At 37.9% G+C, this 25,359-nt stretch overlaps 1 protein-coding gene across 2 annotated transcripts in view; it reads left to right on the forward strand.

Moving 5' to 3' along the window:
- EFEMP1 (EGF containing fibulin extracellular matrix protein 1) overlaps window positions 1–22,171 on the forward strand; it is a 59,335-nt gene extending 37,164 nt beyond the window's left edge. For both annotated transcript variants that reach the window (XM_040453679.1, XM_040453680.1), the window contains 7 exons: window positions 6,277–6,399; window positions 10,425–10,544; window positions 11,528–11,647; window positions 12,741–12,860; window positions 16,500–16,623; window positions 16,708–16,903; window positions 21,454–22,171. In XM_040453679.1, the coding sequence (XP_040309613.1) occupies window positions 6,277–6,399; window positions 10,425–10,544; window positions 11,528–11,647; window positions 12,741–12,860; window positions 16,500–16,623; window positions 16,708–16,903; window positions 21,454–21,615 (965 nt within the window). In that variant the 3' untranslated portion in view covers window positions 21,616–22,171. The remainder of the gene's footprint in view (window positions 1–6,276; window positions 6,400–10,424; window positions 10,545–11,527; window positions 11,648–12,740; window positions 12,861–16,499; window positions 16,624–16,707; window positions 16,904–21,453) is intronic.
- Window positions 22,172–25,359: the final 3,188 nt, after the last annotated feature.

A 25,359-nucleotide genomic window follows, 5' to 3' on the forward strand; every position in this document is an offset into this window, starting at 1 on the left:
AGGGAAGGGAAGGGAAGGGAAGGGAAGGGAAGGGAAGGGAAGGGAAGAGAAGGGAAGAAAAGAAAAGAAAAGAAAAGAAAAGAAAAGAAAAGAAAAGAAAAGAAAAGAAAAGAAAAAAAGAAAAGAAAAAAGAAGAGAAAAGAAAAAAAAAGAAAAGACAGGAAAAGAAAGAAAGAAAGAGAAAGAAGCCAAGAAACCAAGAAAGAAACAAAGAAAGGAAGGGGGAGAGAGAGAAGGAAGCCAGGAAAGAAGGAAGGAAGAGGAAGAGGCTAGGAGTAAAGTAGCTCCTTCTTATAGCAAACATGAATCCTTGATCTTTTTTTCCTACTTTACTCCATTTATGAGATTACATTAGTATGGTTGTAGAAGATACAATAAGATTTTAAATCCACGCAGATGAAGAAATAGCAGCAACTTGAATTTAACCACTGCCTTTTCTTTTACCACAGGATTTCAAAGGACAGCACCATCAAGTAATAGTGCTCCCCACAGAACTAGTAAAGATATGGCCATTTTACCCTAAGTGTTTACAGTCTGGAAAACAAAAAGATATATTTTGAAGATTCTGAACTTCAAAAAATCCATGCATCATTAAGGATGGGCAGTCTATTTTACAGATGGAGAAACAGAGAAAAAGAATTGATGCTGTGGTCCTAGATCACCTAGGCAGTGACAGATGCAAAATCATTTCAGTTCCCTTCCTCCTATTTCAGTGTGTTCTCAACCTTGGTCAGTGGTGGCTTATTCCAAAGTAGTTCTGAATTACTCCTTAAATCTAAAGCAACAGTGTCTAAATGGTAATCTAAAGCATTTAAGCTACAGAAAACATGTTTGCCCATGAAAACACACTGAATGTCCATGTCGTGGTAAGTTATCAAATTATGAAAAGAACATTGCAGAGATTAAAATGTTGCATAAGAGAGAGAAAGCAGCATGAGTCAGGGGTTTGGGAAATATGAGTCAGAATGACAGGAAGGAGCCAAAAACATAGAGAATGAAGGCCTAAGCAGGGACTTAATGGACACCACAGAGATGTGGACACAGTTGCCTCCATTAACTTTTGAGAGGAAACCAAATATGCAGTTCCATAGACTGGGGGTTAGTGTGATAAAGAGGCTAGAAGTGAGAGCCGAGCAAAGATCAGACTGCATTATTTGAAGCAATGATGGTGCCAAAGTCAGCAAGAAAGGGCCCTACAACAGTATAAATCACTAGGAGGGAGAGTGTGGGCACATTTTTGAAAAATGAGGGAATCACCAAATACTGCCATTAGCTATTCTTAATGCATTAGAACGATGAAATGTGAGTTGATTTACGTGTTGTGATATTTTAGGAAGCACACTCTATTATTTTGTTCTTTGGCTATGTTTACATTAGGCTGTGTCTACATAGTTTAGCGCAGTTCCCTGTGGTGTTCAATTCAAATTTCAATCCCACCTTTCAGGCCCTGAATTTTTGCTTATGACTTGAGCCACCATGTTCTGAGCACCTTCGAGCAGGCACTGCACCAGGCTCCTCACACTGCCCCTCCAGCCGTGCTGACTCCAGCTGTCTGCCACTCTTCTCATGCAAACCTCTTTGTTTCATGGCATGTTTTCTAATGTGGCCTGCCTCCTGCCTAGAAATAGCCTCCTCACCTTCTTCAAAATGAAGCTCAAAACTTACCTAGCCTGGCAAACCTTCCACAGTTGCCCACCTCTGATGCTGCCTTATTCCTCCTAGTTTCCGCCCTTCTCGACGCCATTGCTTTACTTCAGTTTCCATTTGCTGACATCTTGCTGCTTTTGCTGTTTCTCACATCTTGCCTGTTACCCTTCCACGTAAATGATTAGTTCAATGAGATAAAACACTGATCCTACTTTCCTTACACTCTAGGTATCGGTTCCCATCAAACAATTATCATTCGCTCATCCATTTATTGAACAAACATTTACTGAAAACCCACTATGTTTCATGCACTCTGCTAGGAGCTAGGAATATGGGGGGGGGGGTGGGAAAGGGGGGAACAGGGACAGGAAACTGCTTGGGATTCTCTCTTTCCCCGTCTCTTTACCCCTCCCCCTGCTCACTCTCTCTCTTTCAAAAAAAAAAAAAAAAAGGAATACAGAAAAAAGTAAGATGTAGACCCCATCCACAAAGAGCTTGGGTCCAGGGCCCAGGGAATGTATTAAGTAATAACTGCTTAAGAACCAAGTAAGCTAGTTGAAAAGCAAAACAAAATTTCCTCTCCCCCAAGTACTTTTTCATAAATTACCAGGAGAATCATAGCTGACCTGAGTTGCTTCCCATATGAATAAAGCAGTGCTTTTGCCACTAGAGATATTCTCACCACAGAGACCTTTCATGAACAAAAAAGCCTGGGAAACCAGGTCTTCTGGTGCACCTGCATGAAGATAGATGTTCTGCTCCAAGTCTCTGACATAGATGTGTGTTTTAGTGACTTTCCTATTACATTAACTTTCTGATATTTAAGAAATATAGAAATGCACACAAGTAGAAAAAAGCATAGGGGTGCCTGGCTGGCTTAATCAGTGGAGCATGTGACTCTTGATCTCGGGATTGTGTGTTTGAGCTCCACATTGGGTGTAGAGATTACTTTATTTTTTTATTTTTTTTTTAATTTTTTTTCAATGTTTATTTATTTTTGGGACAGAGAGAGACAGAGCATGAACGGGAGAGGGGCAGAGAGAGAGGGAGACACAGAATCGGAAACAGGCTCCAGGCTCTGAGCCATCAGCGCAGAGCCCGTCGCGGGGCTCGAACTCACGGACCGCTAGATCGTGACCTGGCTGAAGTCGGACGCTTAACCGACTGCGCCACCCAGGCGCCCCGAGATTACTTTAAAATAAGATCTTTAAAAAAACAAGAGTAAAAGAGTTTAACAATTTATAACGATTCTTATATGACTTTCTCATATGACGTATGCTTTGTGAATAAGTAATGACAGGGTTTTAATTTTTTTAATGGTTTTATTTATTTTTTGAGAGACAGGGAGAAACAGAGCATGAGCAGAGGAGGGGCAGAGAGAAAGGGAGACACAGAATCCAAAGCAGGCTCCAGGCTCTGAGCTGTCGGCACAGAGCCCAACGTGGGGCTCAAACTCACGGACCGTAAGATCATGACCTGAGCCAAAGTTGGACGCTTAACTGACTGAGCCACCCAGGTGCGCCAACAACAGGGTCTTAAAGTACAACTTTTAAAATCATAAAATCGTGTTATTTAAATAAACTAATGAAAAAAAAATTTTTTATAAACTAATGAATTGATAGTATAATCAAAGATGGTTCAAAAAAATCCGGTCCATGTGTCCTTTAGCATTAGATAAACTGCTAAGAGCAAAGGACAGGATAAATATTCTAAGCTTGAGTTGGAGAAGCCATAAAAAAAATGTAGTCAGTTCATTTCCTAGCAGATCCAGCTCTAAGTATGTGATGAAGCAAACAATCAACTCCTTTGGAATAATTTCTTAAAGGTGATTTGATGCAATTGTGTTTTATTGAATTTCAAGAAGTTTCCCATCTGAAAGAATTAAAAATTAAAGTGAGTCCAAGTATGTACAAAGTATGTTAAAAGTATCACAAGTCAGTGGTAGGTGCAGTGAGTCCTATGGAAGTTTTGGTTGTTTGTTTGATAGAGAAAGGGTAGAATATAGTGGCAGTGGAATATTTTTTTACTATTAAATTATTTTAACTCACTTAATATTTTTATTCAATAATCTTTCTCGGAAAGTAAATGGACCTGGTTCTTAAGATGGAGTAGGTCCAGGTGGCACAATGTTTATGTTTAAAACCTATTTAATGATATATTAAGGCCACTGGAAATATTAGCCTATTTATCAAAGAGCCTTAGAACTGAACGCAAGTAGGAAGGAAATTGTAGGACATGGGGAATGTGATGGGGTGGAGGCGGTTTGCAGAGAGGTCTCAGAAAGAAAAGCCGCCCTCACTGGCGAGGCCTCCCTTAGAAAATGCAGCAGCCAGCCCCAGTCCTTGATCTTCTGCCAGCGTGTACTGAGGGAACTTGCCACATCTGAATCTCACATTTCTGTATCTCTCAGGGCTGTTATCACTGCAAATGCTGGCAAATGTTCTTGACATAAAACAATAGGAATTCTGCTGTCATTTCTGCGTTAGCGAGTCATAAAGCTCTGAAAGAAACCCCAGTAGAAATGTTTTCATCAAGTGCATAAGAGAAAATAATAGAAGACACAAAAAAAAGAGCAGGTAATTTCAAAGCAAGATCGTGGCATCTCTGCATAGGACCTTAGAAGGACAGAGTTACAATCACTGATGTGAAAATGATAGTGATGATGAAGATGATGATGATGATGATGATGGATTTCAAAACAAAAATTTAAAAAACGTAACAAAAAGTCACCCAAATTTTAAAACCAGGTTCAAAGAATTATGTGAAGTAGATGCTTTTATAGGGTATTATCCAATAAACAGACATACATCCCCTAAGTATTTTCATCTCCCCTCCCTCTTCCTTTTGGAAAGAATCTCTTTTATCATTCAAAGCCGACATCTGAGGACAAGTCTCTTCTAACCGGAACCTCCTACATTATTACATTAGTAGCGTAAGTGCAGCAGTTCTCCCTGGAAACAGACTTGAAAGGCAACATACCAGGAGCCACTCTCTGAGCTTCTTTAAAGGAAGTCAGGAATTGAGGAATACATTCTCATTGCAGATGGCTCATTTTTTGTATTGAATTTTAGCCCACTATTTGCTCCAAAGCACCACCCTGGGTTTGCCCCAGTGATGATCAAAGGCTCCCTAAGCCTGTGTCAGTTTTTATGCAAAATTTGTCATCTAGGAATTCCAAGTTGTACAATTTTTTTTTAATTTAAAGATTTCTTTAATGTTTATTCATTTTTGAGAGAGAGAGAGAGAGACAGAGAGAGAGTGAGACACAGAACCTGAGTGAAGCAGGTTTCAGGCTCTGAACTGTCAGCACAGAGCCCAATGTGGGGCTCAAACTCACGAACCATGAGATCATGACATGAGCCCAAGTCGGATGCTTAACTGACTGAGCCACCCAGGTGCCCTGAGTTGTACAATAGTTTTTAACAAAGCTTAGACTGTTCAGTTGTTGAGGAATGCCAAAATCACATAATCCTTTCATCTTCTGAACTCATCTATTTAACTTCATAATGTAAGAGAGTTAATTAAATGAGAAGGTAAAAAACGAAACAAAACAATGCGAAGGTAATGTTGAAAAGACAAAATTAAATTTCACTTATAAATTACTGTAATATGAGTGTACACACACACAAATTCACATCACACTTTGACCCCAGAGGAATCCATTATAACAGATTCATTATATTATGACTGAGCATTTTTTACTTTTCTAGAACTAGAAAATGTGCCCTAATCCTTAGGGCACACTTAGTAAATTATACAACTGCTTTGGGGAAATATCTGTTTTTTAACTGAAATTAAATGCTTTGGGAAAATATGTATTTTAAACTACACCAGTCTATCTCCCCTAGACAAATATGATCTAGTTGAATCCTTTGCATTTTGAAATTTGCAAGGAAAGGCAACAGGAAATGCATAGTATTAAATTTGATTTATACCTGGTTATTGGACAGATTTTTAGAGATTTGACAACATAATGATCTCAAATGCAATATATTGGATGGAAAAGGCAAGTATTATACAATTTATTTACACTTTAAAACACAAAACAATATTGTGTGTTCTAATGGATGTAGATCTATGTAATAAATGTAAAAAAAAAAATCTCAGGGAAGGGTTTACACCTACCAGGATAGTGGCAGGTGGGTGAGTAAAGAGATGAGAATACAGTAAGGCTTTAGCTATATCTCAAATGGTTCATTTCTGAAAATAAAGTGAGCCAAGGCAAGTACAGCTAAATGTTAGCGTGTGTTAAATCTGAGAGGTACACACTGGCATCTACAAAATTGTTATCTGAACACTTGAAATCATTTATAATTTTAAACATTCCCAATATAATAATATTACAGAGTATTATCTTAAGAATAGGGCAAAAACTTTATTTCCTTAAAAGAAACTATGATGGCATTTCAGCATAGGGCATATAGTCAATGGTATTATAATAGCATTGTATGGTGACAGATGATAGCTACACTTACGGTGAGTATAACATAATGTGTGGGGTTGTTGAATCACTATGTTGTATTCCTGAAACTCGTGTAACTTATGTGTCAACCATACTTCAGTTTTTTTTAAATGGGGGAGTAGCAACATCTGCCCAACCAACTCAAACTCTGTGCTACCTTTTAACAGACATAGACGAGTGCACTGCGGGGACTCACAACTGTAGAGCTGACCAAGTGTGCATCAATTTACGAGGCTCCTTCGCCTGTCAGTGCCCCCCGGGGTACCAGAAGCGGGGAGAGCAGTGTGTAGGTAAGTACAGCGGAACAATAAGCAAAATCCTGTCCTAAACCTCTTACTTGCTTAAACCTCAGTCATTCAAAACAAAGCACTCATATTTATTTGGAGAATGATGGCTAAAACTGCTTATACTTTCATTAACTACTGATCCGTTTTCCACATTAATGAGAAAGAGCTAACCTAAAGGGTGAGCGTAGTCCGGGTATAAAGTGTCAGTTACATGGTAGACTAAGCAAAAGCATAAATTTGGCATATGGATGGGACCACAAAAGCAACCAAGGAGATCATTTTAAATTAGCTGTTTGGGGGCCATAGCAGTAAAACACTGATGATATGAACCTTATTCACTGGTTCATAAAATAGCATAGCTTATAGGGCAAATGGTGAGGTTCAAATCCCAGCTGTACCCCCAACTCACTTTGAGGCTCTTCACAAGTGACTTACATAGGCTGTGTGTTAACTTTTTCCTTTGTGGTATGGAGATAATACTAGCCCCTACCTCAGGAGCTCACATGTGGGAGTGCTTAGAACAGCGCCTGGTCCTGGGTGGAATAGCTGTGTACTATCATTATGTGACGAGTTAACAGACATGTACTAAACATTCTTTACGTTGCAAGTGGGTGCAGTGCTGGGAATGCAAAGCCAAGTATAGCATGTGCCTCTACTTGAGAGCTCTACTTGAGCTACCTGAGGGCAGGGGCCAGATCTGGTTTGTGTCATTGCTGTCTCCCCAGTCCCTGTAGAGTGCCTGCCAAGTAGATGCTCTGTGCATTTTTTTTTTTTTTTTGAATGACTGTAAGAACATAGTATGAGGAGGCTGACTGGCAAATAAGAAGTAAACAGTAAAAAGTAAATGTGTTCTGGGATCAGTCATGAGGTCCAGCACCAGGAATGAAACTTTCTAAATTGACTCCCTGTGTCAATTGCATTCATATGATATTGACATTGATTTACATACCGTTTTTACCATACATCAGTGGAGAGTACTTCTTTTCTCTTAGTAACAGAGGATAAGAATGTGGGGACAGGGAGCTAGCATCAATTTTCGCCTGAGAATGCTGGCTGTTGACATCAGGATGTCAACACTGAGCTCCTCATGGGCCCTGGCCCAGTTCTGCCTGCCATGGGGTTGTGCCCAGGTGCTGGGATTGGTGCCCAGCCTCTGACAAAGGCCCAGAATTTGTGGGACTGAAGCTGTGATTTAGGAAAAGACTGTGTGGAAAACTCCACAGGCACCAAAGTTTTGCCCACTGGATTAGTCAGGAGAATAAACACCTTAGGGTATAAAAGGTATAGAAAAAGAACTAACTCAACCTACTATGGGAACAATTAAAAATAAAATGTATTCTTATAGCCCTATGTGATATGGCAGGAAGAAACATTCTTAAATTCAGATCTAATTATGGGGCTGCCCTGGTGTTCCCCTCACCCACAGAACCAACTCTACATTCGTCAACAGAACATATAAGATCTTCTTCCATCAGATCCTCTGTGGTATCAATACCTCCCCTCCCCCACAAAATATTACACTTCAGTCCTGTCCACTAGTTATAGTTCCGCACATACATCACACAATGTCACACCTTAGTGTCTGTACATAAGCTCTTTCAGCACCAGGAACATGCACCCCTGGCAAACTCCTATTCAATTTCCAAATCCCAGCTCAGGGTTACTTCTTCTGAGAAGTCTTCCATGATTTACCCAGATATGATTAGTTACTCCCTCCTCTTTGTCAGTACTTCTCAAACTTTGATGGATCTTTTTTTTTAATGTTTATTTTTGAAAGATAGACAGTGTGAGCGGAGGTGGGAGGGTGGGGGCAGGCAGAGAGAGAGAGGGAGACACAGAACTGGAAGCAGGCCCCAGGTTCCACGCTGTCAGCACAGAACCTGACGCAGGGCTCAAACCCATGAACTGTGAGATCATGACCTCTGAGCCAAAGTAGGAGGCTTAACTACTGAGCCACCCAGGTGCCCCTTGATGGATCTTTTTTTGTAAATTTCTAGTCTGTTACAGATCAATACTACTGTAAAACACAATAAAAATGTTGTGGCAATACCAAATTGCTATTCCTAAATACATATTCTGAATTTCTGTACTTATTTGTCATGGACTGGTCCAAATAGTCCATGGATCAGCAGTGGTCAGCAGGCCACACCTTGAGTAGAGTGGTGCTCTCTCTGTACCTTGTGTAGCTTTCTTATTGTTGATCTTATCATTCCATGCAGTAATATGTTTTCATGCCTTTCTTCCATGCTAGACAAGGTGCAATGTACATGTATTTATCATCATTAAAAACCAGCAGTGCCAAACACAGCACTTGCAAATAACAGTGATTCAGTAGATGCTTACTGGTTGAGAAGACATACATCAAGTATTACTGAGGGCTGACTATATACCACATACTGTTCTAAGTGCTGGGCCATCATGGTGAACAAACACAGTTTACAGAATCACGGCCCTCATGGAGCTATTAGAAGATACCATTTATAGAAACTAACTGTCAATACTGGCAGTTATACTGGGTACTAGGCTATAATGGCTATAATACTGGGTACTAGGAAGAACCACGCTAAAATTGCTCTTAATTAGTATGAAGTCTACACTCATTCAACTAATGTTTATCGAGCACCTACTATGCCAAACCCTGTTCCAGGTATTAAGCACACAGCAGTGAACAGACAAAAAATACTTTACCTTTGCCTCAAAAGGATACAGGTCTTATTTGCCATGCATTATAGTGAGGGAGACAGACAAAAGGCAAATAAACACATAACACAATCCCAAGGAGTATGAATGGCTACAAAGAAATATAAAGTAGGAAAAGGGGACAGATGGGGCAGAAGAAGCTACTTTATATGAATGGGCAAAGATGGCCTCCCTGAAGTGACATTTGAGCAGTCACCTCAATAAATGAGGTAGAAAGCCATGTCAATATCATTACCTTTTATTTCAATATTCAAGTGAAATCAAATCTATTTTGCAGCTTATTAATAATAGCTGCCATTTATTTTTACCCATTTTGTGCAAGAAAGTTTGCCTACATAATTTCATGTTATCCTCCCAACAAGTCGACCATATTGTAGTATTATCACTTACAGAGGAGGAAATGGAAGCTTTGAGAGGTTAAGACCATGCTAGTAATTGCCAGAACAAAGATTCCAACTCAGGTTATCCTGAGGCCACTTGAGCATACTGCCTTCCACAGTTTTAGGTAGAAGGGTTCAGCATTATTGTTTTGTTTTTGTTTTTTATCAGAAGTTTGTGTCACTACATAGTCTTACATAGTACGTGCATAATTGTTATTTTAAATCACACACTCCATGTTAGAATTGTCACAAAGCGTAGAGTTAATGAAATTTTATTATGCTTCTAAGATGTTAATCCTACTCTGCAAGTTCTCAGCTGAGCATTTTATAGTTGGAAATATTTATCTGAGAAGAACACAGCCTGGAACACTTCATCAGTGTGTCAGAGGTCACTCTCAAGAGGTAATTTGTGTAGCGTCCTATTCCTTCCATGGCATTCTTTCATTTGATTCTCACAGAAACTTCATAAGATACACATAGCAAGTATTACTATCCACATTTTACAAAAGAAAAAACCGAGATACCAGACGTTTATGTGACTTTGCCAATGTAACCAGCTGCGCAGCAGACCATACCTCCTGTCGCTTAGATTATGCTACATCGCTCGATTCTTCTGCAGTTTTTGACTTTTACCGTTACAAATAATTTTTTAGATCCCCAAACTAACACTAATATATATGTGAAATAGTCATAATTACTCTTCTGTCTTTAAATCTCAACCCACTCAACCAGCTTTATGAAGTCTTTGTTTCTAACATCTCACTCAGCTGCAGAAATGGAGAGTATTTTTAAAACACAAACACTAATTTAAAAAGATAGGGACAATTATTTTAAGGGAGATTTTCTCCAGCTAGGTTTCCTAGATAATGTCCTGCTGAGAACTTAAGAGCTAACAACTATGGATAGTTAATAATTTGGTTCTCTTTGTGTGTGTGCCTGATAACCCAGACATAGATGAATGCACCATCCCTCCATATTGCCACCAAAGATGCGTGAACACACCAGGATCATTTTATTGCCAGTGCAGTCCTGGGTTTCAGTTGGCCGCAAACAACTATACCTGTGTAGGTAAGCTTTTGGGGCGCTGCCATACTGACTGATTTCTATCTTCAAAAAAAGGAAACGTCATACCATGTTGTTCTATTTCCAGTTTTTCTGTGTTCTTGAGTGAACTGATTTCCATCATCTTCCCTGCACAAAGCTGAAAAGACAGTAACCAATTTGTCTCTTAAAACACATCAAGATGTGAATGGAAACTTTGTTAATGTTGGTTTTTAGTTTTCCTCTGTGGGTTTATCAAAAATATAAAAAACTACAGATCAACTGATATACGCACACCAATTAGTCAGCAGTGTGTGATATAAATGCTGAAGGTGCCAAAGGGTTACTGCAAGTTCAAGTACATAAACTTTCCACTGAAAGTGCATCTGATTTTTACATGCTTCTTCTCCCCTTTCAGAATGCAGTGTCATGGCACAAATTTTAAGATTGGCATGACATGGAAAGAATCTAGTGCAGGAAAAATGCCTTTTCACAACATTTTCAGTGCCTTGGAGCATTGCAAAACTCTGTATGGGTCTCAACAGCTTATGCTATAATTGTAATGGAATTTAACAGAACCCATTTAAAAAGTAATAAATAGCACAGATAAATCTTCACCACAGCATGCTGAGAGACTGTATCAGTACAAATGTCTTATATCAATTATTTATAGACTTGGCACTTTGCATTTGAACAACAATAAAAGAAAATAGATGCTGGAATGTATATTTATTAGAATCATTAAATTCTTTTGGAAAGACTCATCAAACACAAAACTAACTGTCATCCCCAGAAAGAAATATTCTGGTATTTCTAAAAGAAGTGTATGGCAGATGTTTGAAGTTATTCCAACAAATATGAAACCTGAATGGATGTTCTCCAGTGAGCTTCTGCAGGGCAAAGAATCCAACTAGGGAATTATTCACTTATCGTTAGATGACATAGGTACAAAAGAGCAAGGATATGGTTGAAGACGTAGATATATGAGTGTATATAACTTTTCCTTTCAGATATAAATGAATGTGATGCCAGCAATCAATGTGCTCAGCAATGCTACAACATTCTTGGTTCATTCATCTGTCAGTGCAATCAAGGATACGAACTAAGCAGTGACAGGCTCAACTGTGAAGGTGAAATATTTTCCAAATAATTTGCAATAACAGTTCAATCTCTATATTTTCTGCCACTTTATCCAATTATGTACCTGTTTATGAAAACAAATTTTTATCCATGGAAATTCTATTCTTTAATTAAGTTCTGTGATAACATTGGCTTTTTAGTTTGTCACCAAGAGAAAGGAAAAGGGACAAAATAACTGAAATATTAGATGCAGGCTGGGTCTAATAATTAGAAGGGGTGTTCTGGTGTCTCGCTTCTCAAAGTGATCTGATGGCCAGCAGCATTGACACTTCCTTGTCTCTACTTGCAAGAAATAGAGATCTCAGGCCCCAGACCAGACCTAGTGAGTTAGAGGCTGCATTTAACAAGAATCCCAGATGACTGGTACACACACTTAAGTCTGAGGAGAAATGATCACATTCAGAAACATTAGAATATAAACCAAGAGACCTGTCCTGTAGTCTTATTCCTGCCACTGTTTGACTTGGGCACACATTTCTTAAGTTGCCTGGGCTTCGCTTTCCACATGAGTAAAAAGAGGGCCATTTAATTGGAGGATGACCTTCAGAGTCCATTGCCCATGAGTGTTCCACTGTGCAATTCAAAAGGCATAAGACATCCTGAGGGGAATGCCATTGACACTTGATGTCTTTGACTTCCTTCCAGCTTTACTTGGGGCCACAGAGGTCATACCCCACCTGGAGAGGTTTCACATCATGCCACTATGCTCAAAACCAAAAGGGCCTGGCTCTGGACAGCTGCTTCTGCCCTTCTGAGCAAACTACAAAGACATCACCGTTGAGAAATGCAAAGCATTCTTCACTTGAATTCCCAATTCATTCATTCAGTCTGTTCAGTCAGTATTGTGAGGTCTGAGATTTGCCAAACTCTCAGCAATAATTGAGTAAAACTGATGTGTGGCAAAGTTCTAGGGGAAATGAGCTGATATTGTATAATTTTCCTTTGAGCTTCTTATAAAGTATTATATTTCTGTTTTAGAGTTTATAGTATTTTTACCCTCTTACCTTATCTTTAAAAATATTACCAAAGTAGTGACCTGTACGTTTTTTAACTCTGTGTCCTTGCTCTTGTCTAATTCAACAGATATTGATGAATGCAGAACCTCAAGCTACCTGTGTCAATATCAGTGTGTCAATGAACCTGGGAAATTCTCGTGTATGTGCCCCCAGGGATACCAAGTGGTGAGAAGTAGAACATGTCAAGGTAAGCTTATTGTTTTCATATCTGTTAAGTGTTCATTTTTCACCAGGAAAAGCAGGGACAGAGTTACAGGATTCTCTACCATAGACTTTCATTTTTTCCATCTTGCATATAATTTGAACTCTTTTTTCCCTTGCTCATCATGCATTATGCAAATCTCATCAAAAGGGTATTATTCAGTTAACACTGACTTTTTTGAAATTTAAAGTAATTATTTTTCTTTCTTAAGATGTAAATAATTTTAATAAAATACTGATATCTCTTCTATATAGCCTATATAATCTCTATGATACACATCTTTTAATCACCAACCCAAAAAGATTCAATTATTAAAATATCTTGCCATGAGTTTGAGTCCAGAGAATAAACTTAATATGTGGGTTAGGCAAACCTCAAACTAGTCTCAATTCCCTAAAATACCAAGATTATAAATTGGGTAGTAATTTAGGTTCTGAGAAAATCAGCCTCATGTGTCTTAAAATGAGCTTGAATTCTTCAGCAAAAAAAACCTATAGATCCAAAAATAGCTAATATACTAGGGTCCAGTTTTAAAATAAACATTCAGGTAATATTCATACCTATACACCTCCAATGCTACAATGTCGTTTAGAATTTCTTTAACAGGGAAAAGATTTGCTTGGATAGAACCAAAAGTATAGATAATCCTAGAAAGGCTAGTATAAACCCGTACATTTACATAAAGCAGTGAACAAGTAAAAAAAAAAAGACTAAACTTGAAGACAGAAAATCTGAGTCCTAGTCTTCTATCTATGTAATTCTGAACAAATTATGAAAATCTTTGACCCTTAACTTTGGAAAAGGGAGTTGTGAGAATGAAATGAAATAATAGACATAAAAATTATAAAGCCTTACATAAACTATAAAGCCTTACAATCCAAGATTTTTTTAGTTTATTTATTTATTTTGATGGAGCGGGGAGAGAGAACGAGCAGGGGAGGGGCAGAAAGAAAGGAAGAGAGAGAATCCCAAGCAGACTCTGCACTGATAGCATAGAGCCCAATGCAGGACTCGATCTCACATACAGTGAGATCATGACATGAGCCAAAATCAAAAATTAGATGCTTAACCGACTGAGCTACCCAGGCACCCCCAAGATGTTCTTGTAACATGTACTTAGCCATGTAAGTGACTAGTAGCAAATCTTCTCTAGAGAGTCCTTTTTAATCAGAACTGAGAAAGGACATACAGGAGCAATAAATCCTTCAAGAAAGGAAAAGACCAAGGAAAGGAGACACTAGGGATTCTCAGTCTATATCATGATTTTATAGGAAAATATTAATTCACCGGAACACCCAGGACCTGCGGTTTTATAGTATGCATATAGCCATTCAACTAGACTCCATCTACTAAATATGAGCATAATCAGAATGGCATTCATTGCACAATGAACCCCTTTAATCCCCTTTCCAGGTTACTGGGGACTTTAATGTTAATTGTGGGAAAACATTGCATTCCAATGATTTTGTTTTTTAAAGCCTAACTGAGACTTTTAACATGAATATTACATGGAGGAAAATGTTAGCCAGTGGGATGTCCTAACCAATTTCCCTGGAGTCCTGCAAAAAAATGTCTATGTGTTTTTTATCTATCACAAATGGATTTGATCCTCAGCAAAAGACAGAAGCAAATTAACATACAGTGGAATCTTACCTGCCTACTCTAGTATATGAAAACATTTCAGTTACAACGAAAGGTGAAAAATGCACTAGAATTGCAAATAAGGGATTCATGAGTGTTATATCTTGAAGATATGCAGCTCCAGAATGTTTGGCTAAGCCAAAAACATTTTTTTATGAGAGAGACTTAACATTCTTTTAAGGTACAAAGCAATTGGTTTTCTCCACTAAAATCATCTCTTCCCAACATCGTCCATAGACTAAAGTAAAAAAGAAAGAGTTCAGATTCTTACCTTTACACAAAAAGCTCATTTTGAGGATGAAATAACTGTTCTCATTTCCACAGCCTTGCAAAAATGAAAACACTGTGTGTGTTTGGATGGGGTGGGGGAGGCCACAGAGAAGGAGAAAGACAGAGAAACAGAGAGAATACACATATACACAGACACACATTCATCAAATATTTTAATACTATTAATAGTTTCTGAAAAACATTCCAGAATGATTAAGGTGTTAATTATGCTAGGCTCTAAATTAATGGAAGTAATAAATGAAATTATTACATAAAGTTTCCTTTTGCCCTTCTTGGTCTCCACATAACAAACCAGTCTTAGTTTTCCTTGTAGCTAAACAGCATCTTTATTTTTCAGAGGAGTGAAGAATATTGAAAGGACAAGTTGATTGTAATTTCTTCTAAGGGATCTAAATTCTTTCTTTAGCCATAGCCACTTCAAAAGAAGACACTTCTTATAACTGACTCTTGGAAACTCTTGGAAACTTCCAGTCTCTCTTGGGTTCCAGATAGCTTTGGCCAGTTTGGAAGGGAAAAATACATTTTTTTTTCCTCCAAAGACAAGGCATGGAATTATGCTCATTTAGAGGATGCAGTACCTTACAGTGGAAAGATGCCTGTCACTAACTGTATGAACTTGGGCAACTTACTTAGCCCTTATCTGTTTTTCTTCCATGTCAAATAGAGATAATATCTTTCTCACCTATGTCTACAGGATTTGTGTGAAGAACAACTTAGTTCAATTTAATATTTCCTAAAAGACAGGTGCCCCTGAGTTACATTAATGCTAGGTGATGACAGGATATAAAGATGGATACTACAGCCCTGCCCTCAAGGGGTTTATAGGCTAATGGAAGGGTTAAGACAAACCCTCTCCATAGATTTTGCTTCCTGATTTCTCAACCTGGAAGACCCTCCCTACCCCAACCGTGAAAATCCTGTCTACCCACCACACTTCAAGGCCAAACGGAGATGCCTCTTCCATCCTGAAGCTTTCTAACCCTCCAGGCAGAATTTATTCCGCTTCTAATCTGCTAGTGCACTTATCTATCTCTTGTTTAATTCCATTTTATTTTATAATTATTGCCATATCTGTATTCTTAACTAAATTACAATCTACCCAAGGGCAAGAACTGGTGTCTTTCACTTTTTTTTTTTTTTTGATGTTTATTATTTATTTTTGAGAGAGGTACAGAGGGTGTGTGTGTGTGTGTGTGTGTGTGTGTGTGTGTGCAAGCAGGGAAGGGGCAGAGAGAGAGGGAGACACAGAATCCGAAGCAGCCTCCAGGCTATCAGCTGGTAGCACAGAGCCCCATGTGGGGCTCGAACTCATGAACCACAAGATCAAGACCTGAGCTGAAGTCAGATGCTTAACTGACTGAGCCACCCAGGCACCCCTCTTTCACTTTTTTATAAGTATGGCCAATGGCTAACATTTGGCTTTGAATTCAACAGATGGGGTGCTTGATTCAACAAATAGGTGCTTGATAAAAAATATTATCAAATGACACATACTAATCTGTCTAGGATGACTTAGCTACATCTGTCCTGAATTAAATGCAATGAATTAAATGCAAGTCCTACTCAGTCTTGTGTCTAAAAACAAATGAAATTTAAACTAGATCCCCATATACCTCTTACCTTACAAACCTGAATCTGCCACTTACACAATTTATTTACATCAGTAAATTCTTTTACCCTATGTGTCTACAGATATAAATGAGTGTGAGACCACAAATGAATGTCGGGAAGATGAAATGTGTTGGAATTATCATGGTGGCTTCCGTTGTTACCCACGAAATCCTTGTCAAGATCCATACATTCTAACATCAGAGAAGTAAGAGAAAATTAGAACTTTTGAAAGCAGGAAGCTTCTGGTCTTACCAGCCAAACTGGGAAATATTTCTGTTTTTCTCTGCAGCCGATGTGTTTGCCCAGTCTCAAGTGCAGTGTGCCGAGAACTTCCCCAGTCCATAGTCTACAAATACATGAGCATCCGATCTGATAGGTCTGTGCCGTCAGACATCTTCCAGATACAGGCCACAACCATTTATGCCAATACTATCAATACTTTTCGGATTAAATCTGGAAATGAAAATGGAGAGTTCTACCTAAGAGTGAGTACACTGAGGGCAGCCATAGTTGTTGGGAAAAGTGCAAGTTTGCTGTTGCTGTTTGGTGGTATTCACTTGGAAGGAAAGCTAACATTTAAAGAGTTTTTATGTGCAAGCATTGTGTAAGGTCTTCCTGTGTGCATTATCTCGTTTAATCCCCTTGGTAACACTGCCAGAGAGATACTAACATTTCATCTCCATCTCTATAGAAAAGTGAGACTCAGATTTAGGAGCTTCTCTAAAGTCACTCAGAAACCAAGTTGAAGACTCTAATGGAGTTGTGTGTGACCTACAAAACACAAGCCTACACAAACACACATACCCCAAATAGATACCACAAATCAGTGATAGTTATTCAATTGTACATAGAAAAATTAATTCCTGGAGAACTTTTCAGAAACTATAAATTCCTTGTCACACCTGCAAAATTATTTCCATTCACACTAAAACTGAAACCTGGAAGTCCCTGCAAAATGACCCCAACCCCCTGCACCAAATGTGCCAGGAGTTGTACCATTGTTGCCAAACCTCCAGGCACACAATGTGAGGTCACCTTTGTGTTTTCCATTTCTTTCACTGCCTAGATGAAATCTCTCTCTAAATTCTATTTCTTTCTTCACAGTATCTCCTGGATTATCTTTGCTTCCCCATGCCCCTGCCTCTCTTCCTTTAAACTGGCTCTCACCACCCCCTCATCCTTCCAAGGGCTTCCGAGCAGATCTCCCTGACTCTGATGCCTCAGCCTTCCAGGCCCCCTGCAAAGGCTCAAAAAGTTCATTTTAGGTTAAAATTCTGACATATTTCAAATACGGCTCACCACTTCATGTGAAAATGATGGCACCCCACCAAGCAGTTTACAGGGTTACGGTAACTATTTCACGCTAAGGATGTTATTCATCCAGTTACAATTTTCTCAAAACTCCTTTGGGCACTCTTCATTTTTAACCAAATTTTAAAGTCAGTACTTCATTTTGAGAACATGAAAAGTAAATTGGGAAATTCATCTTTGTGGTGAAGTTTACAGATTTTTAATGTTTACATGTTTATCCTGTTCTTTGATATTTTAAGTTCCTTTCCAACTCCAGAATTATGTGATTCTGTTTCTTTGCCAGTAAATTAGAAATGATTAATTTCTTATGACCAACTTCTGAAGAGAAAAAATCCAACCCCAAATCTATTGCTATTCTTTTTTTCTAACAGCTAAAAATAAACTTCTTTAACATTTGATGCTTTCAATTTGAGATATACTAGATATTTTTAAGAAGTTTACTCTAAATGAATTTCACACAGTTCAGATAATACCAATTTAATAATTCTAGCCCAAACAAATGACATTATTTGTAACCCATGGCAATAAAACAGGTTCATCTCAAAATCTTTTTAAAAAATAACTTTCCATTTTTAACTTTAAGCTATAGTTTAAGAAAATAAAATTTCTAGCAATATCGACAGTTAAGCAAAGTTCCAGCATGTTATTTTCCTTGCAATAAACATAGCAGTTTAAAAGTTTTATGATTCATATCAGTGCATTTATCGACTTGATATTTTCAAATATAAATTCTCACAGTGTTTTTCTCAAGTAAAATCTTTTTTTCCCATAAGTGATATAAAACATTGCCAATTTTTATAATCCCAGACTAAATTTTAAATTATTTAAAACAAAAATTATTTGAAATAAAAAGCCATTCTAAGATTATTTCTTATCACGTAATTCAAAAAGTAGTGGGGTTAAATGCTACAAAATTTCTCCACTGAAAACCCACCTGTGTAGAAGGCATGAGCCAATTAATTAATTAAGCAATTAATTAATTAATTAACCCTTAATTAAGCACCTACTGTACCCTCAGAGCGATGTGAAGTGTATGTAATACACACTTATTTTAAACAGCTTTAAATATTGCTGTATGGCAAAAGTTAACACCTTTGGGCAGGGAAAGGGAGCAATTTTGTGTCTAATTCCGTGGTCCAAGACATCAAAGAATTAATGTTGGCTGGAAGGGACAAAGAATGTTTTTTGGTGGTCATGATACTGGACCTGGTCTTTGAAGATTCTAAGATATAGGATTTTACTTATATTCCTTTTCGGAGAATACTGAGAAAACCTTCTTGCCTGGAAAAGGGGACATATTATAAAGAAGTAGTACACAAACTAGAAGGCAGAATACCATCCTCCCCACCCATACCACCCAGTATCTATGCCTTACTGAGCCTATTTTCTTCATAGCCTTTATCACCACTTTGCATAGTATTCATTGGTCTATGTCATGCACTACAGTATGGGTGTAATGAAAACAGACTTCCCCTGTTGATTCACTCTTCTATACTCAGCACATGGAATGTACCCGGCACTTGGCAGGGGCTCAAAAAATATTTTTAAATGAAAGAATTAATTCAACCAAAACCTTCAAGGAATTACTATTACCTTCAAGGGGCAAGCACCTGCTGGATTCTAGAGACACAACAGTGAATGAAACGAAGCCAATCCCTACCCCAGTGGAGGTCATAGTCAAGACACTGAGCAAGTGCTCACAGTTATGCTGAATGTTACACTAGGGAGTTGCAAGTGCACTTGGATGCCTAACAGGTCAACTGCTCAGAAGATAGGAATGGTCTGGAAGCCTCCTGAAAGAAGTGGACTTAAGCTGAAGACTAGCAATTAAAGACTAGCAAATACAAGGAATAAAAAGCAGTCCAGTTGGTCTGAAACTCCAAGTGCTGTCAGTGGAGTGCCTTGAGAGAAGCCTAGAGAGATGAGCAGGGCCTTAGGGATCATATTAAGGATTCAGGTAGAGAAGTTGCTATTGGATTTTCATGTTAAAAATGATGCCTGGCTACAATGCAGAGCCTGGATTGGAGTAGGACAAGAATAGAAATGAAAAGACTAGTTAGTAGTTCAAGAGATGCAGTACTAGTGTGGTAGTGGTAGCAGTGAGTCCAAAAACAGTGAACAGATTTATGAAGATATAGGAAGAACTATATGAGTTGGTAAGTCATTTGCTATGGGGAAGTGGAGGAGGAGGAATCACCAAAGATAACCTCCCAAGATAAGTTTCTGCCTTAAGCAATAGTAAATGGTGGTGGTGCCATTTATTAAGATAGGGAAGAAGGAGCCAGTGTGGAGAGGAAGGTGAGTTCAGTTTGTACATGCTTTAAGTTTGGACCCTTCCCCTACTTTTCTGAAACCACTGAGACCAACAGACATGAATTACCTGAATTTCCCACTCACCCCTGCAAATTTAAGTTCATGTGTCCCCCTTCTTACCTTCTCCCTTGAGTTTTTCCAAGATGAGGTTTCACTTCTGTCAATCAAGGCCAATCCACCACCTGTATTTTCCCTTCCATCTCCTCTAGAACCTTGCTCCATCGAACTCCCATTTACCTCCTACGTTTTCAACTTGCCTCCCTCTAGATGTTGCCCTTGTTCTCCTCTCCTTTCCCAGCCAAGGTTCTTAAAGCACAGCCTGTAAACACAGTCTCTGCTTTCTCACCTCCTGGTCACCTTTCTATCTTCTGTTCCCAATACCCTACTGAAGTTGCTCTGAAAAAAAAAAAAAAAAAAAAAAGCCACCAATGACATCCGCACTGCTAAATCCAGAGGGCATTTTTCAGTTCCAGTCTCCCTCAGCCTCACTACTCTGTTGGACACTGCTGGCCATTCATTTGTTTCCCATTTAATCATCTGCTTCTTATCAGCTTCCCTCAATGGCTTCTCCTCTGCCTACTCCTTAAATATTGGCTTCTCCCAGATCCAGCTTCATCGCACATACATTCTGTCCCTTAGTTTAGTGTACACTCATTGAAGTGACTGCTAAACCCTAATCTTCTGTCTCTATCCCTGCTTTCCTCTGGCATTCAGATTCACACATCTACTAACCTACCCCTCCAAACTCATCTCCTTCTACTCTCCAGCACTCATCACATTCTTCATCAGAATGAAACTGCATTCAGTTCTCATGAACACACTTCTTAACAAAACTTCCAGTTATCTTTGGTGACTATCTTCACACATTCAAAAGCCTTTCCTCAATGCTTTAGGGTCCCTCCTCTTTTCCCCTGTATTTTTCACCTAGTGTATCTTCATACATACCCTACATAACCTCATATATCTTAGCATTTGCTATATTCTATTGAAATTAACTATTTACATGTCTCTTCACCTACTAGAATGTAAACAAATACATAATGCTAAGAAGTGAAAGATGATAATTTTGTTTAACAGTTCAAACATTATCACATTCTCACCTGAACTACAGTCTCTATAAAGACTGGTACTATCAATAAAAGTGAAGAGAAAAATTAATGCTGAGGGATGTATAGAAAACACAGAACTATCAGAAAAGCAGGTCCCTGTAACTTGGAAGTAATGACTATTGTGTGGACAAGGGAAAAAGAAACAAGAAAGATTGAAACCAAGACGGAGTTAAGTAGTGACTTTTATTCTACCCTCAAAATTCTTCCCCTAATTTTTATAGGATTAGGTATACTCACAAATAATAGAAATTGCAATTCAAAAAAAATTCTCCTCTCCCTCCCTCTTTTTTCTTTTATTTTAGCAAACAAGTCCTGTAAGTGCAATGCTTGTGCTGGTGAAGTCGTTATCAGGACCAAGAGAATATATCGTGGACCTGGAGATGCTAACAGTCAACAGTATAGGAACCTTCCGCACAAGCTCAGTGTTAAGATTGACAATAATAGTGGGGCCATTTTCTTTTTAGTCTTTTAAGAGTCCACTATAGGCATTTAAATCAGCCAAAGAATATTGTTACAATAAAGCACTATTTTATTTATAGACGTATCTAGTACATCTACATCTATATGCTGTACACTCACCAATAATTCAAACAATTACACCATGGTATAAAGTGGGCATTTAATCTGTAAAGATTCAAAGTTTGTCTTTATTACTGTATGTAAATTATACATTAATCCACTAAACTGGTCTTCTTCAAGAGAGCTAAGCATACTCTATCCAATGAAACTTGGATTCTTTTCTGTAAAAGTGGGACAAAGCAATGATTATCTTCTGTGGTGCTTAAGGAAACTTACTACAGCCCAACTGACAGTCTCATAAGGAGGCAGCCTCATAACATTGAACAGCATGCAAGTTCAAGGATGAATTTTTTAACTGCTTTGTAACAAAATGGAAAAAGTCAATAAAGATATATTTCTTTAGAAAATGAGGATCTGCCATATTTGTGTTGGTTTTTTATTTTCATTATCAGTGTAAACACAGTTGTTTATTACTTAGTAATAAATAATTATTGTATAATATGCTGGTTTCTGTTGAATATTTTAAATTTTGTCAGGAATTTTTTATTATGAATGTAAACAAAAAAGTAAGCAAAATTTCCAAAATGAATAAGGTAGCCATAGAACAATTATTATGTGAAGAAATCTGCAGAGAGTAGATGAGAAAATAAATTATTTTTAAACCATAGTGGAGTTGACCTGAAGAAGCAAATTCAGTGTGTTCATCAGTTCAAGCTGCCATAATAAAATACTATAGACTGGGTGGCTTATAAATAACACAAATTTATTTCTCACAACCAAGAGCCTGGAAATCTAAGATCAAAGTGCCAGCATGATCACGTTCTGGTGAGAGCTCTCCTCAGGGTTGCAAACTCATATCCTCCCATGGTATAAAGACAGGAGTGAGATCTTTTGGGGTCCCTTTTATAAGAGCACTAATCTCATTCATGAGGGCTCCACCGTCATGACCTAATTATCTCTCAAAGGCCTCAGTTCCTAATACTATCACATTGGAAGTGGATTTGGATTTCAACATATAAATTTGGGGAGGACACAAACATTCAATCCTTAACACTTGGTAAATGTAAGAACATCCCTGAATTCAGGACTTCCACAGGATGTGGAACAAAATGAAGAAAAGGTATTGTACTGAGGAAGTTTTAGTTTCTGAATAAAATTAAAATTCTAAGACTTCACTTATAACTAAAATTTCTCATCTTTATTTCTGATGCTCACAGAGGAATAAAATGGAAATTGTTCTTCTTCTTGGCATCCAGAGTGACAGTGAACTAAAGCAAATTATCCTCCTTCTGAATTCAATGAAAAGGTTTTATGTCTTGTTTAAAGTGTAACTGCTTCTCTTTGATGTATTATATTTTTTAAATAAAAATAAATATTCTTTTAGAGGATCACTCTATCTTTGGAAGTTTTTTAAAGGTAACCAGTAACAGCCAATATAATTTTGTCTGGGAAAAATTTAGTTATAGCTGCCAGAGCAAGAACAACCATTTGATTTTTTTAAGAGATAATCTAGGAGATAAGGGAACAAAAAGACTGCTAAAATCATGCCCCAAAAAGGTGTGCAGCCAATTTTCTCTTACATCCCGTTTGAAAGCACATATGAGTAACTTCTGACCCCCCAGGTAACCTCGACACTGAAACAAGTGTTTCTCAAAGAGCTGACTAAATGTGCAGTAATTGTCAAAAGGAAAGTTCACCAAGAAATCAAGAAACAAAACAAACTTCCTGTGTGAGCAGAGGATGGGCTTTTGTTAAAGGGGCACAGAAACAGTGATGAGAGAATAGGTCTAACCAAGAGCCATATGAGGAAGCAGAATAAACAGCCAGCCACAACACAGCAGGATGGTTGAGTGCCTTGCTCACTCCATCTGCATGATTACTTTCAGTCCAGATAAGTTAAGACTTGATTTAAACTTTTCTGTTTTAATCAATCTATTGATTTTTCTACATGTAGTCACAGTTCTCAAATCAGTGATGGGAATGGTGAGAGTTTAAAAAGAAAGTTTAAGATCTTCTTCCAACAGATTTTTGTGCTTAAATAAGGAGGCAAGGTCTTATCTACAACTCCACAGAGGATTATAGAAGAAACAGAAATTTCTCTGAAATATTTATACATAAGCCTTGACCCTCCACCCCCACCTCTAAACAGACATATATCTTCTATAATTATATATATTATTATATAATTATGTTATATATTATAGAACATATAGGATAATATATTTTATATATTATAGAATAATATATTTTATATATTATACATAAATATATAAATTATTTCTGTATTACATAATTAATGTATAAAACATTATATAATATGTAATAATTTATATATGTTTTTATAATAATAATAAAATAATAGTGTATATATATGTATATATGGGACATATAGAAACCATTAACTGCAGGCAAGATGGCTGCCCTTTCATCCCAAAGCCTAGCCCTATTCACAAATCATAAACACATGAAAGGGGTTGATATAGTGAAGAGTCACAGAATTCCTTTTTTTTAATTGTAAAATACACATCCAATTCACCATTTTAAAGTGTACAACTAAATGCCATCTCGTACATTACAATGTCATGCAAATATCAACACTATCTAGTTTCATACCTATTCTAAACCCCATATCCATTAGCAGTCACTCCTCATTCCCCAACCCACAAGCACTGATAGGAGTTACCACTAGTCTACTTTCTGTCCGTGGATTTGCTATTCTGAACACTTCATACAAATAGAATTATACAATAGGTGCCCTTTTGTGTCTGGCTTCTTTCACTTATCATAGTGTTTCAAAGTTCAGCCATTTTGTAGCATGTACTTCCATATTTCATCCCTTTTATGACCGAATAATATTCCATGTATTACCACACTTGATCCATTTGATGTTGGCAGGCCAGGTCCAAGGACCCAGAGGGGCTCCTGCAGGGCCAGCCAAGAGGGTCCTTGGCTTTGCAGAGGATGGAAATCAAACATGAGCCAGCAAGAAGTGAGAGCAGAGTTAATTGAAGATATAGAGAGAGCAGATACAGATGGAGTGTCTGGGAAATCCAGAAAAGAAAGGAGAGCATCTGGTCTTTGCTTGGGGTCTGGGGATTTTTACTGAGGATTGCGGTCTGGTGTACGTGTCCTCTCAGGCATCCAGAGACTGGTTAGAATAAAGACAAGGGCCCACGTGTCATTCCTTGGAAGCAGGGGGTCTTAGTGTCAAGAAGTCAAGCTCCGTTGGTCTAGAACATACATATGATGCCTTCCTCCCGTCATTCTCACTTGGTCCTTCTTTAGACGTTATCTATTCTAAAGAAATCCTTAACTCCTTGTTCCTTACAAGGAGGACATACACTACATCCTGTGGCACATGTAAAGTGGGGGGTGCAGGTTGCAGCAAGAATAAAAGTTGAAAAAGGAGCAAAAAACAAATTTTTCTGGAATCCTTCATTTTCCCTTGTCTCATATTCATCAGTTGATAGACATCAGCTGATAGGTTGTTTCCACCAGCAATTCCTTTTTATCTTACCTATCAAAAGGAAACGGATTTCTAGGTGATTCATCCACTCATTTCACAGCCTAAATCACCCATTCTTAGTTTCATTTTTAACTAAAAAAAAAAAAAAGCAAGTGAAAAAAAAATTTTTTTTCAATTCACAGAAGCAAAATCCTGGAAATAACTTTGGAAAGCTAACACATGA

This window comes from Herpailurus yagouaroundi, unplaced genomic scaffold, assembly GCF_014898765.1.
Source record: "Herpailurus yagouaroundi ecotype Mexico unplaced genomic scaffold, PumYag 210, whole genome shotgun sequence".
In the NCBI taxonomy this organism is placed as follows: domain Eukaryota; kingdom Metazoa; phylum Chordata; class Mammalia; order Carnivora; family Felidae; genus Herpailurus; species Herpailurus yagouaroundi.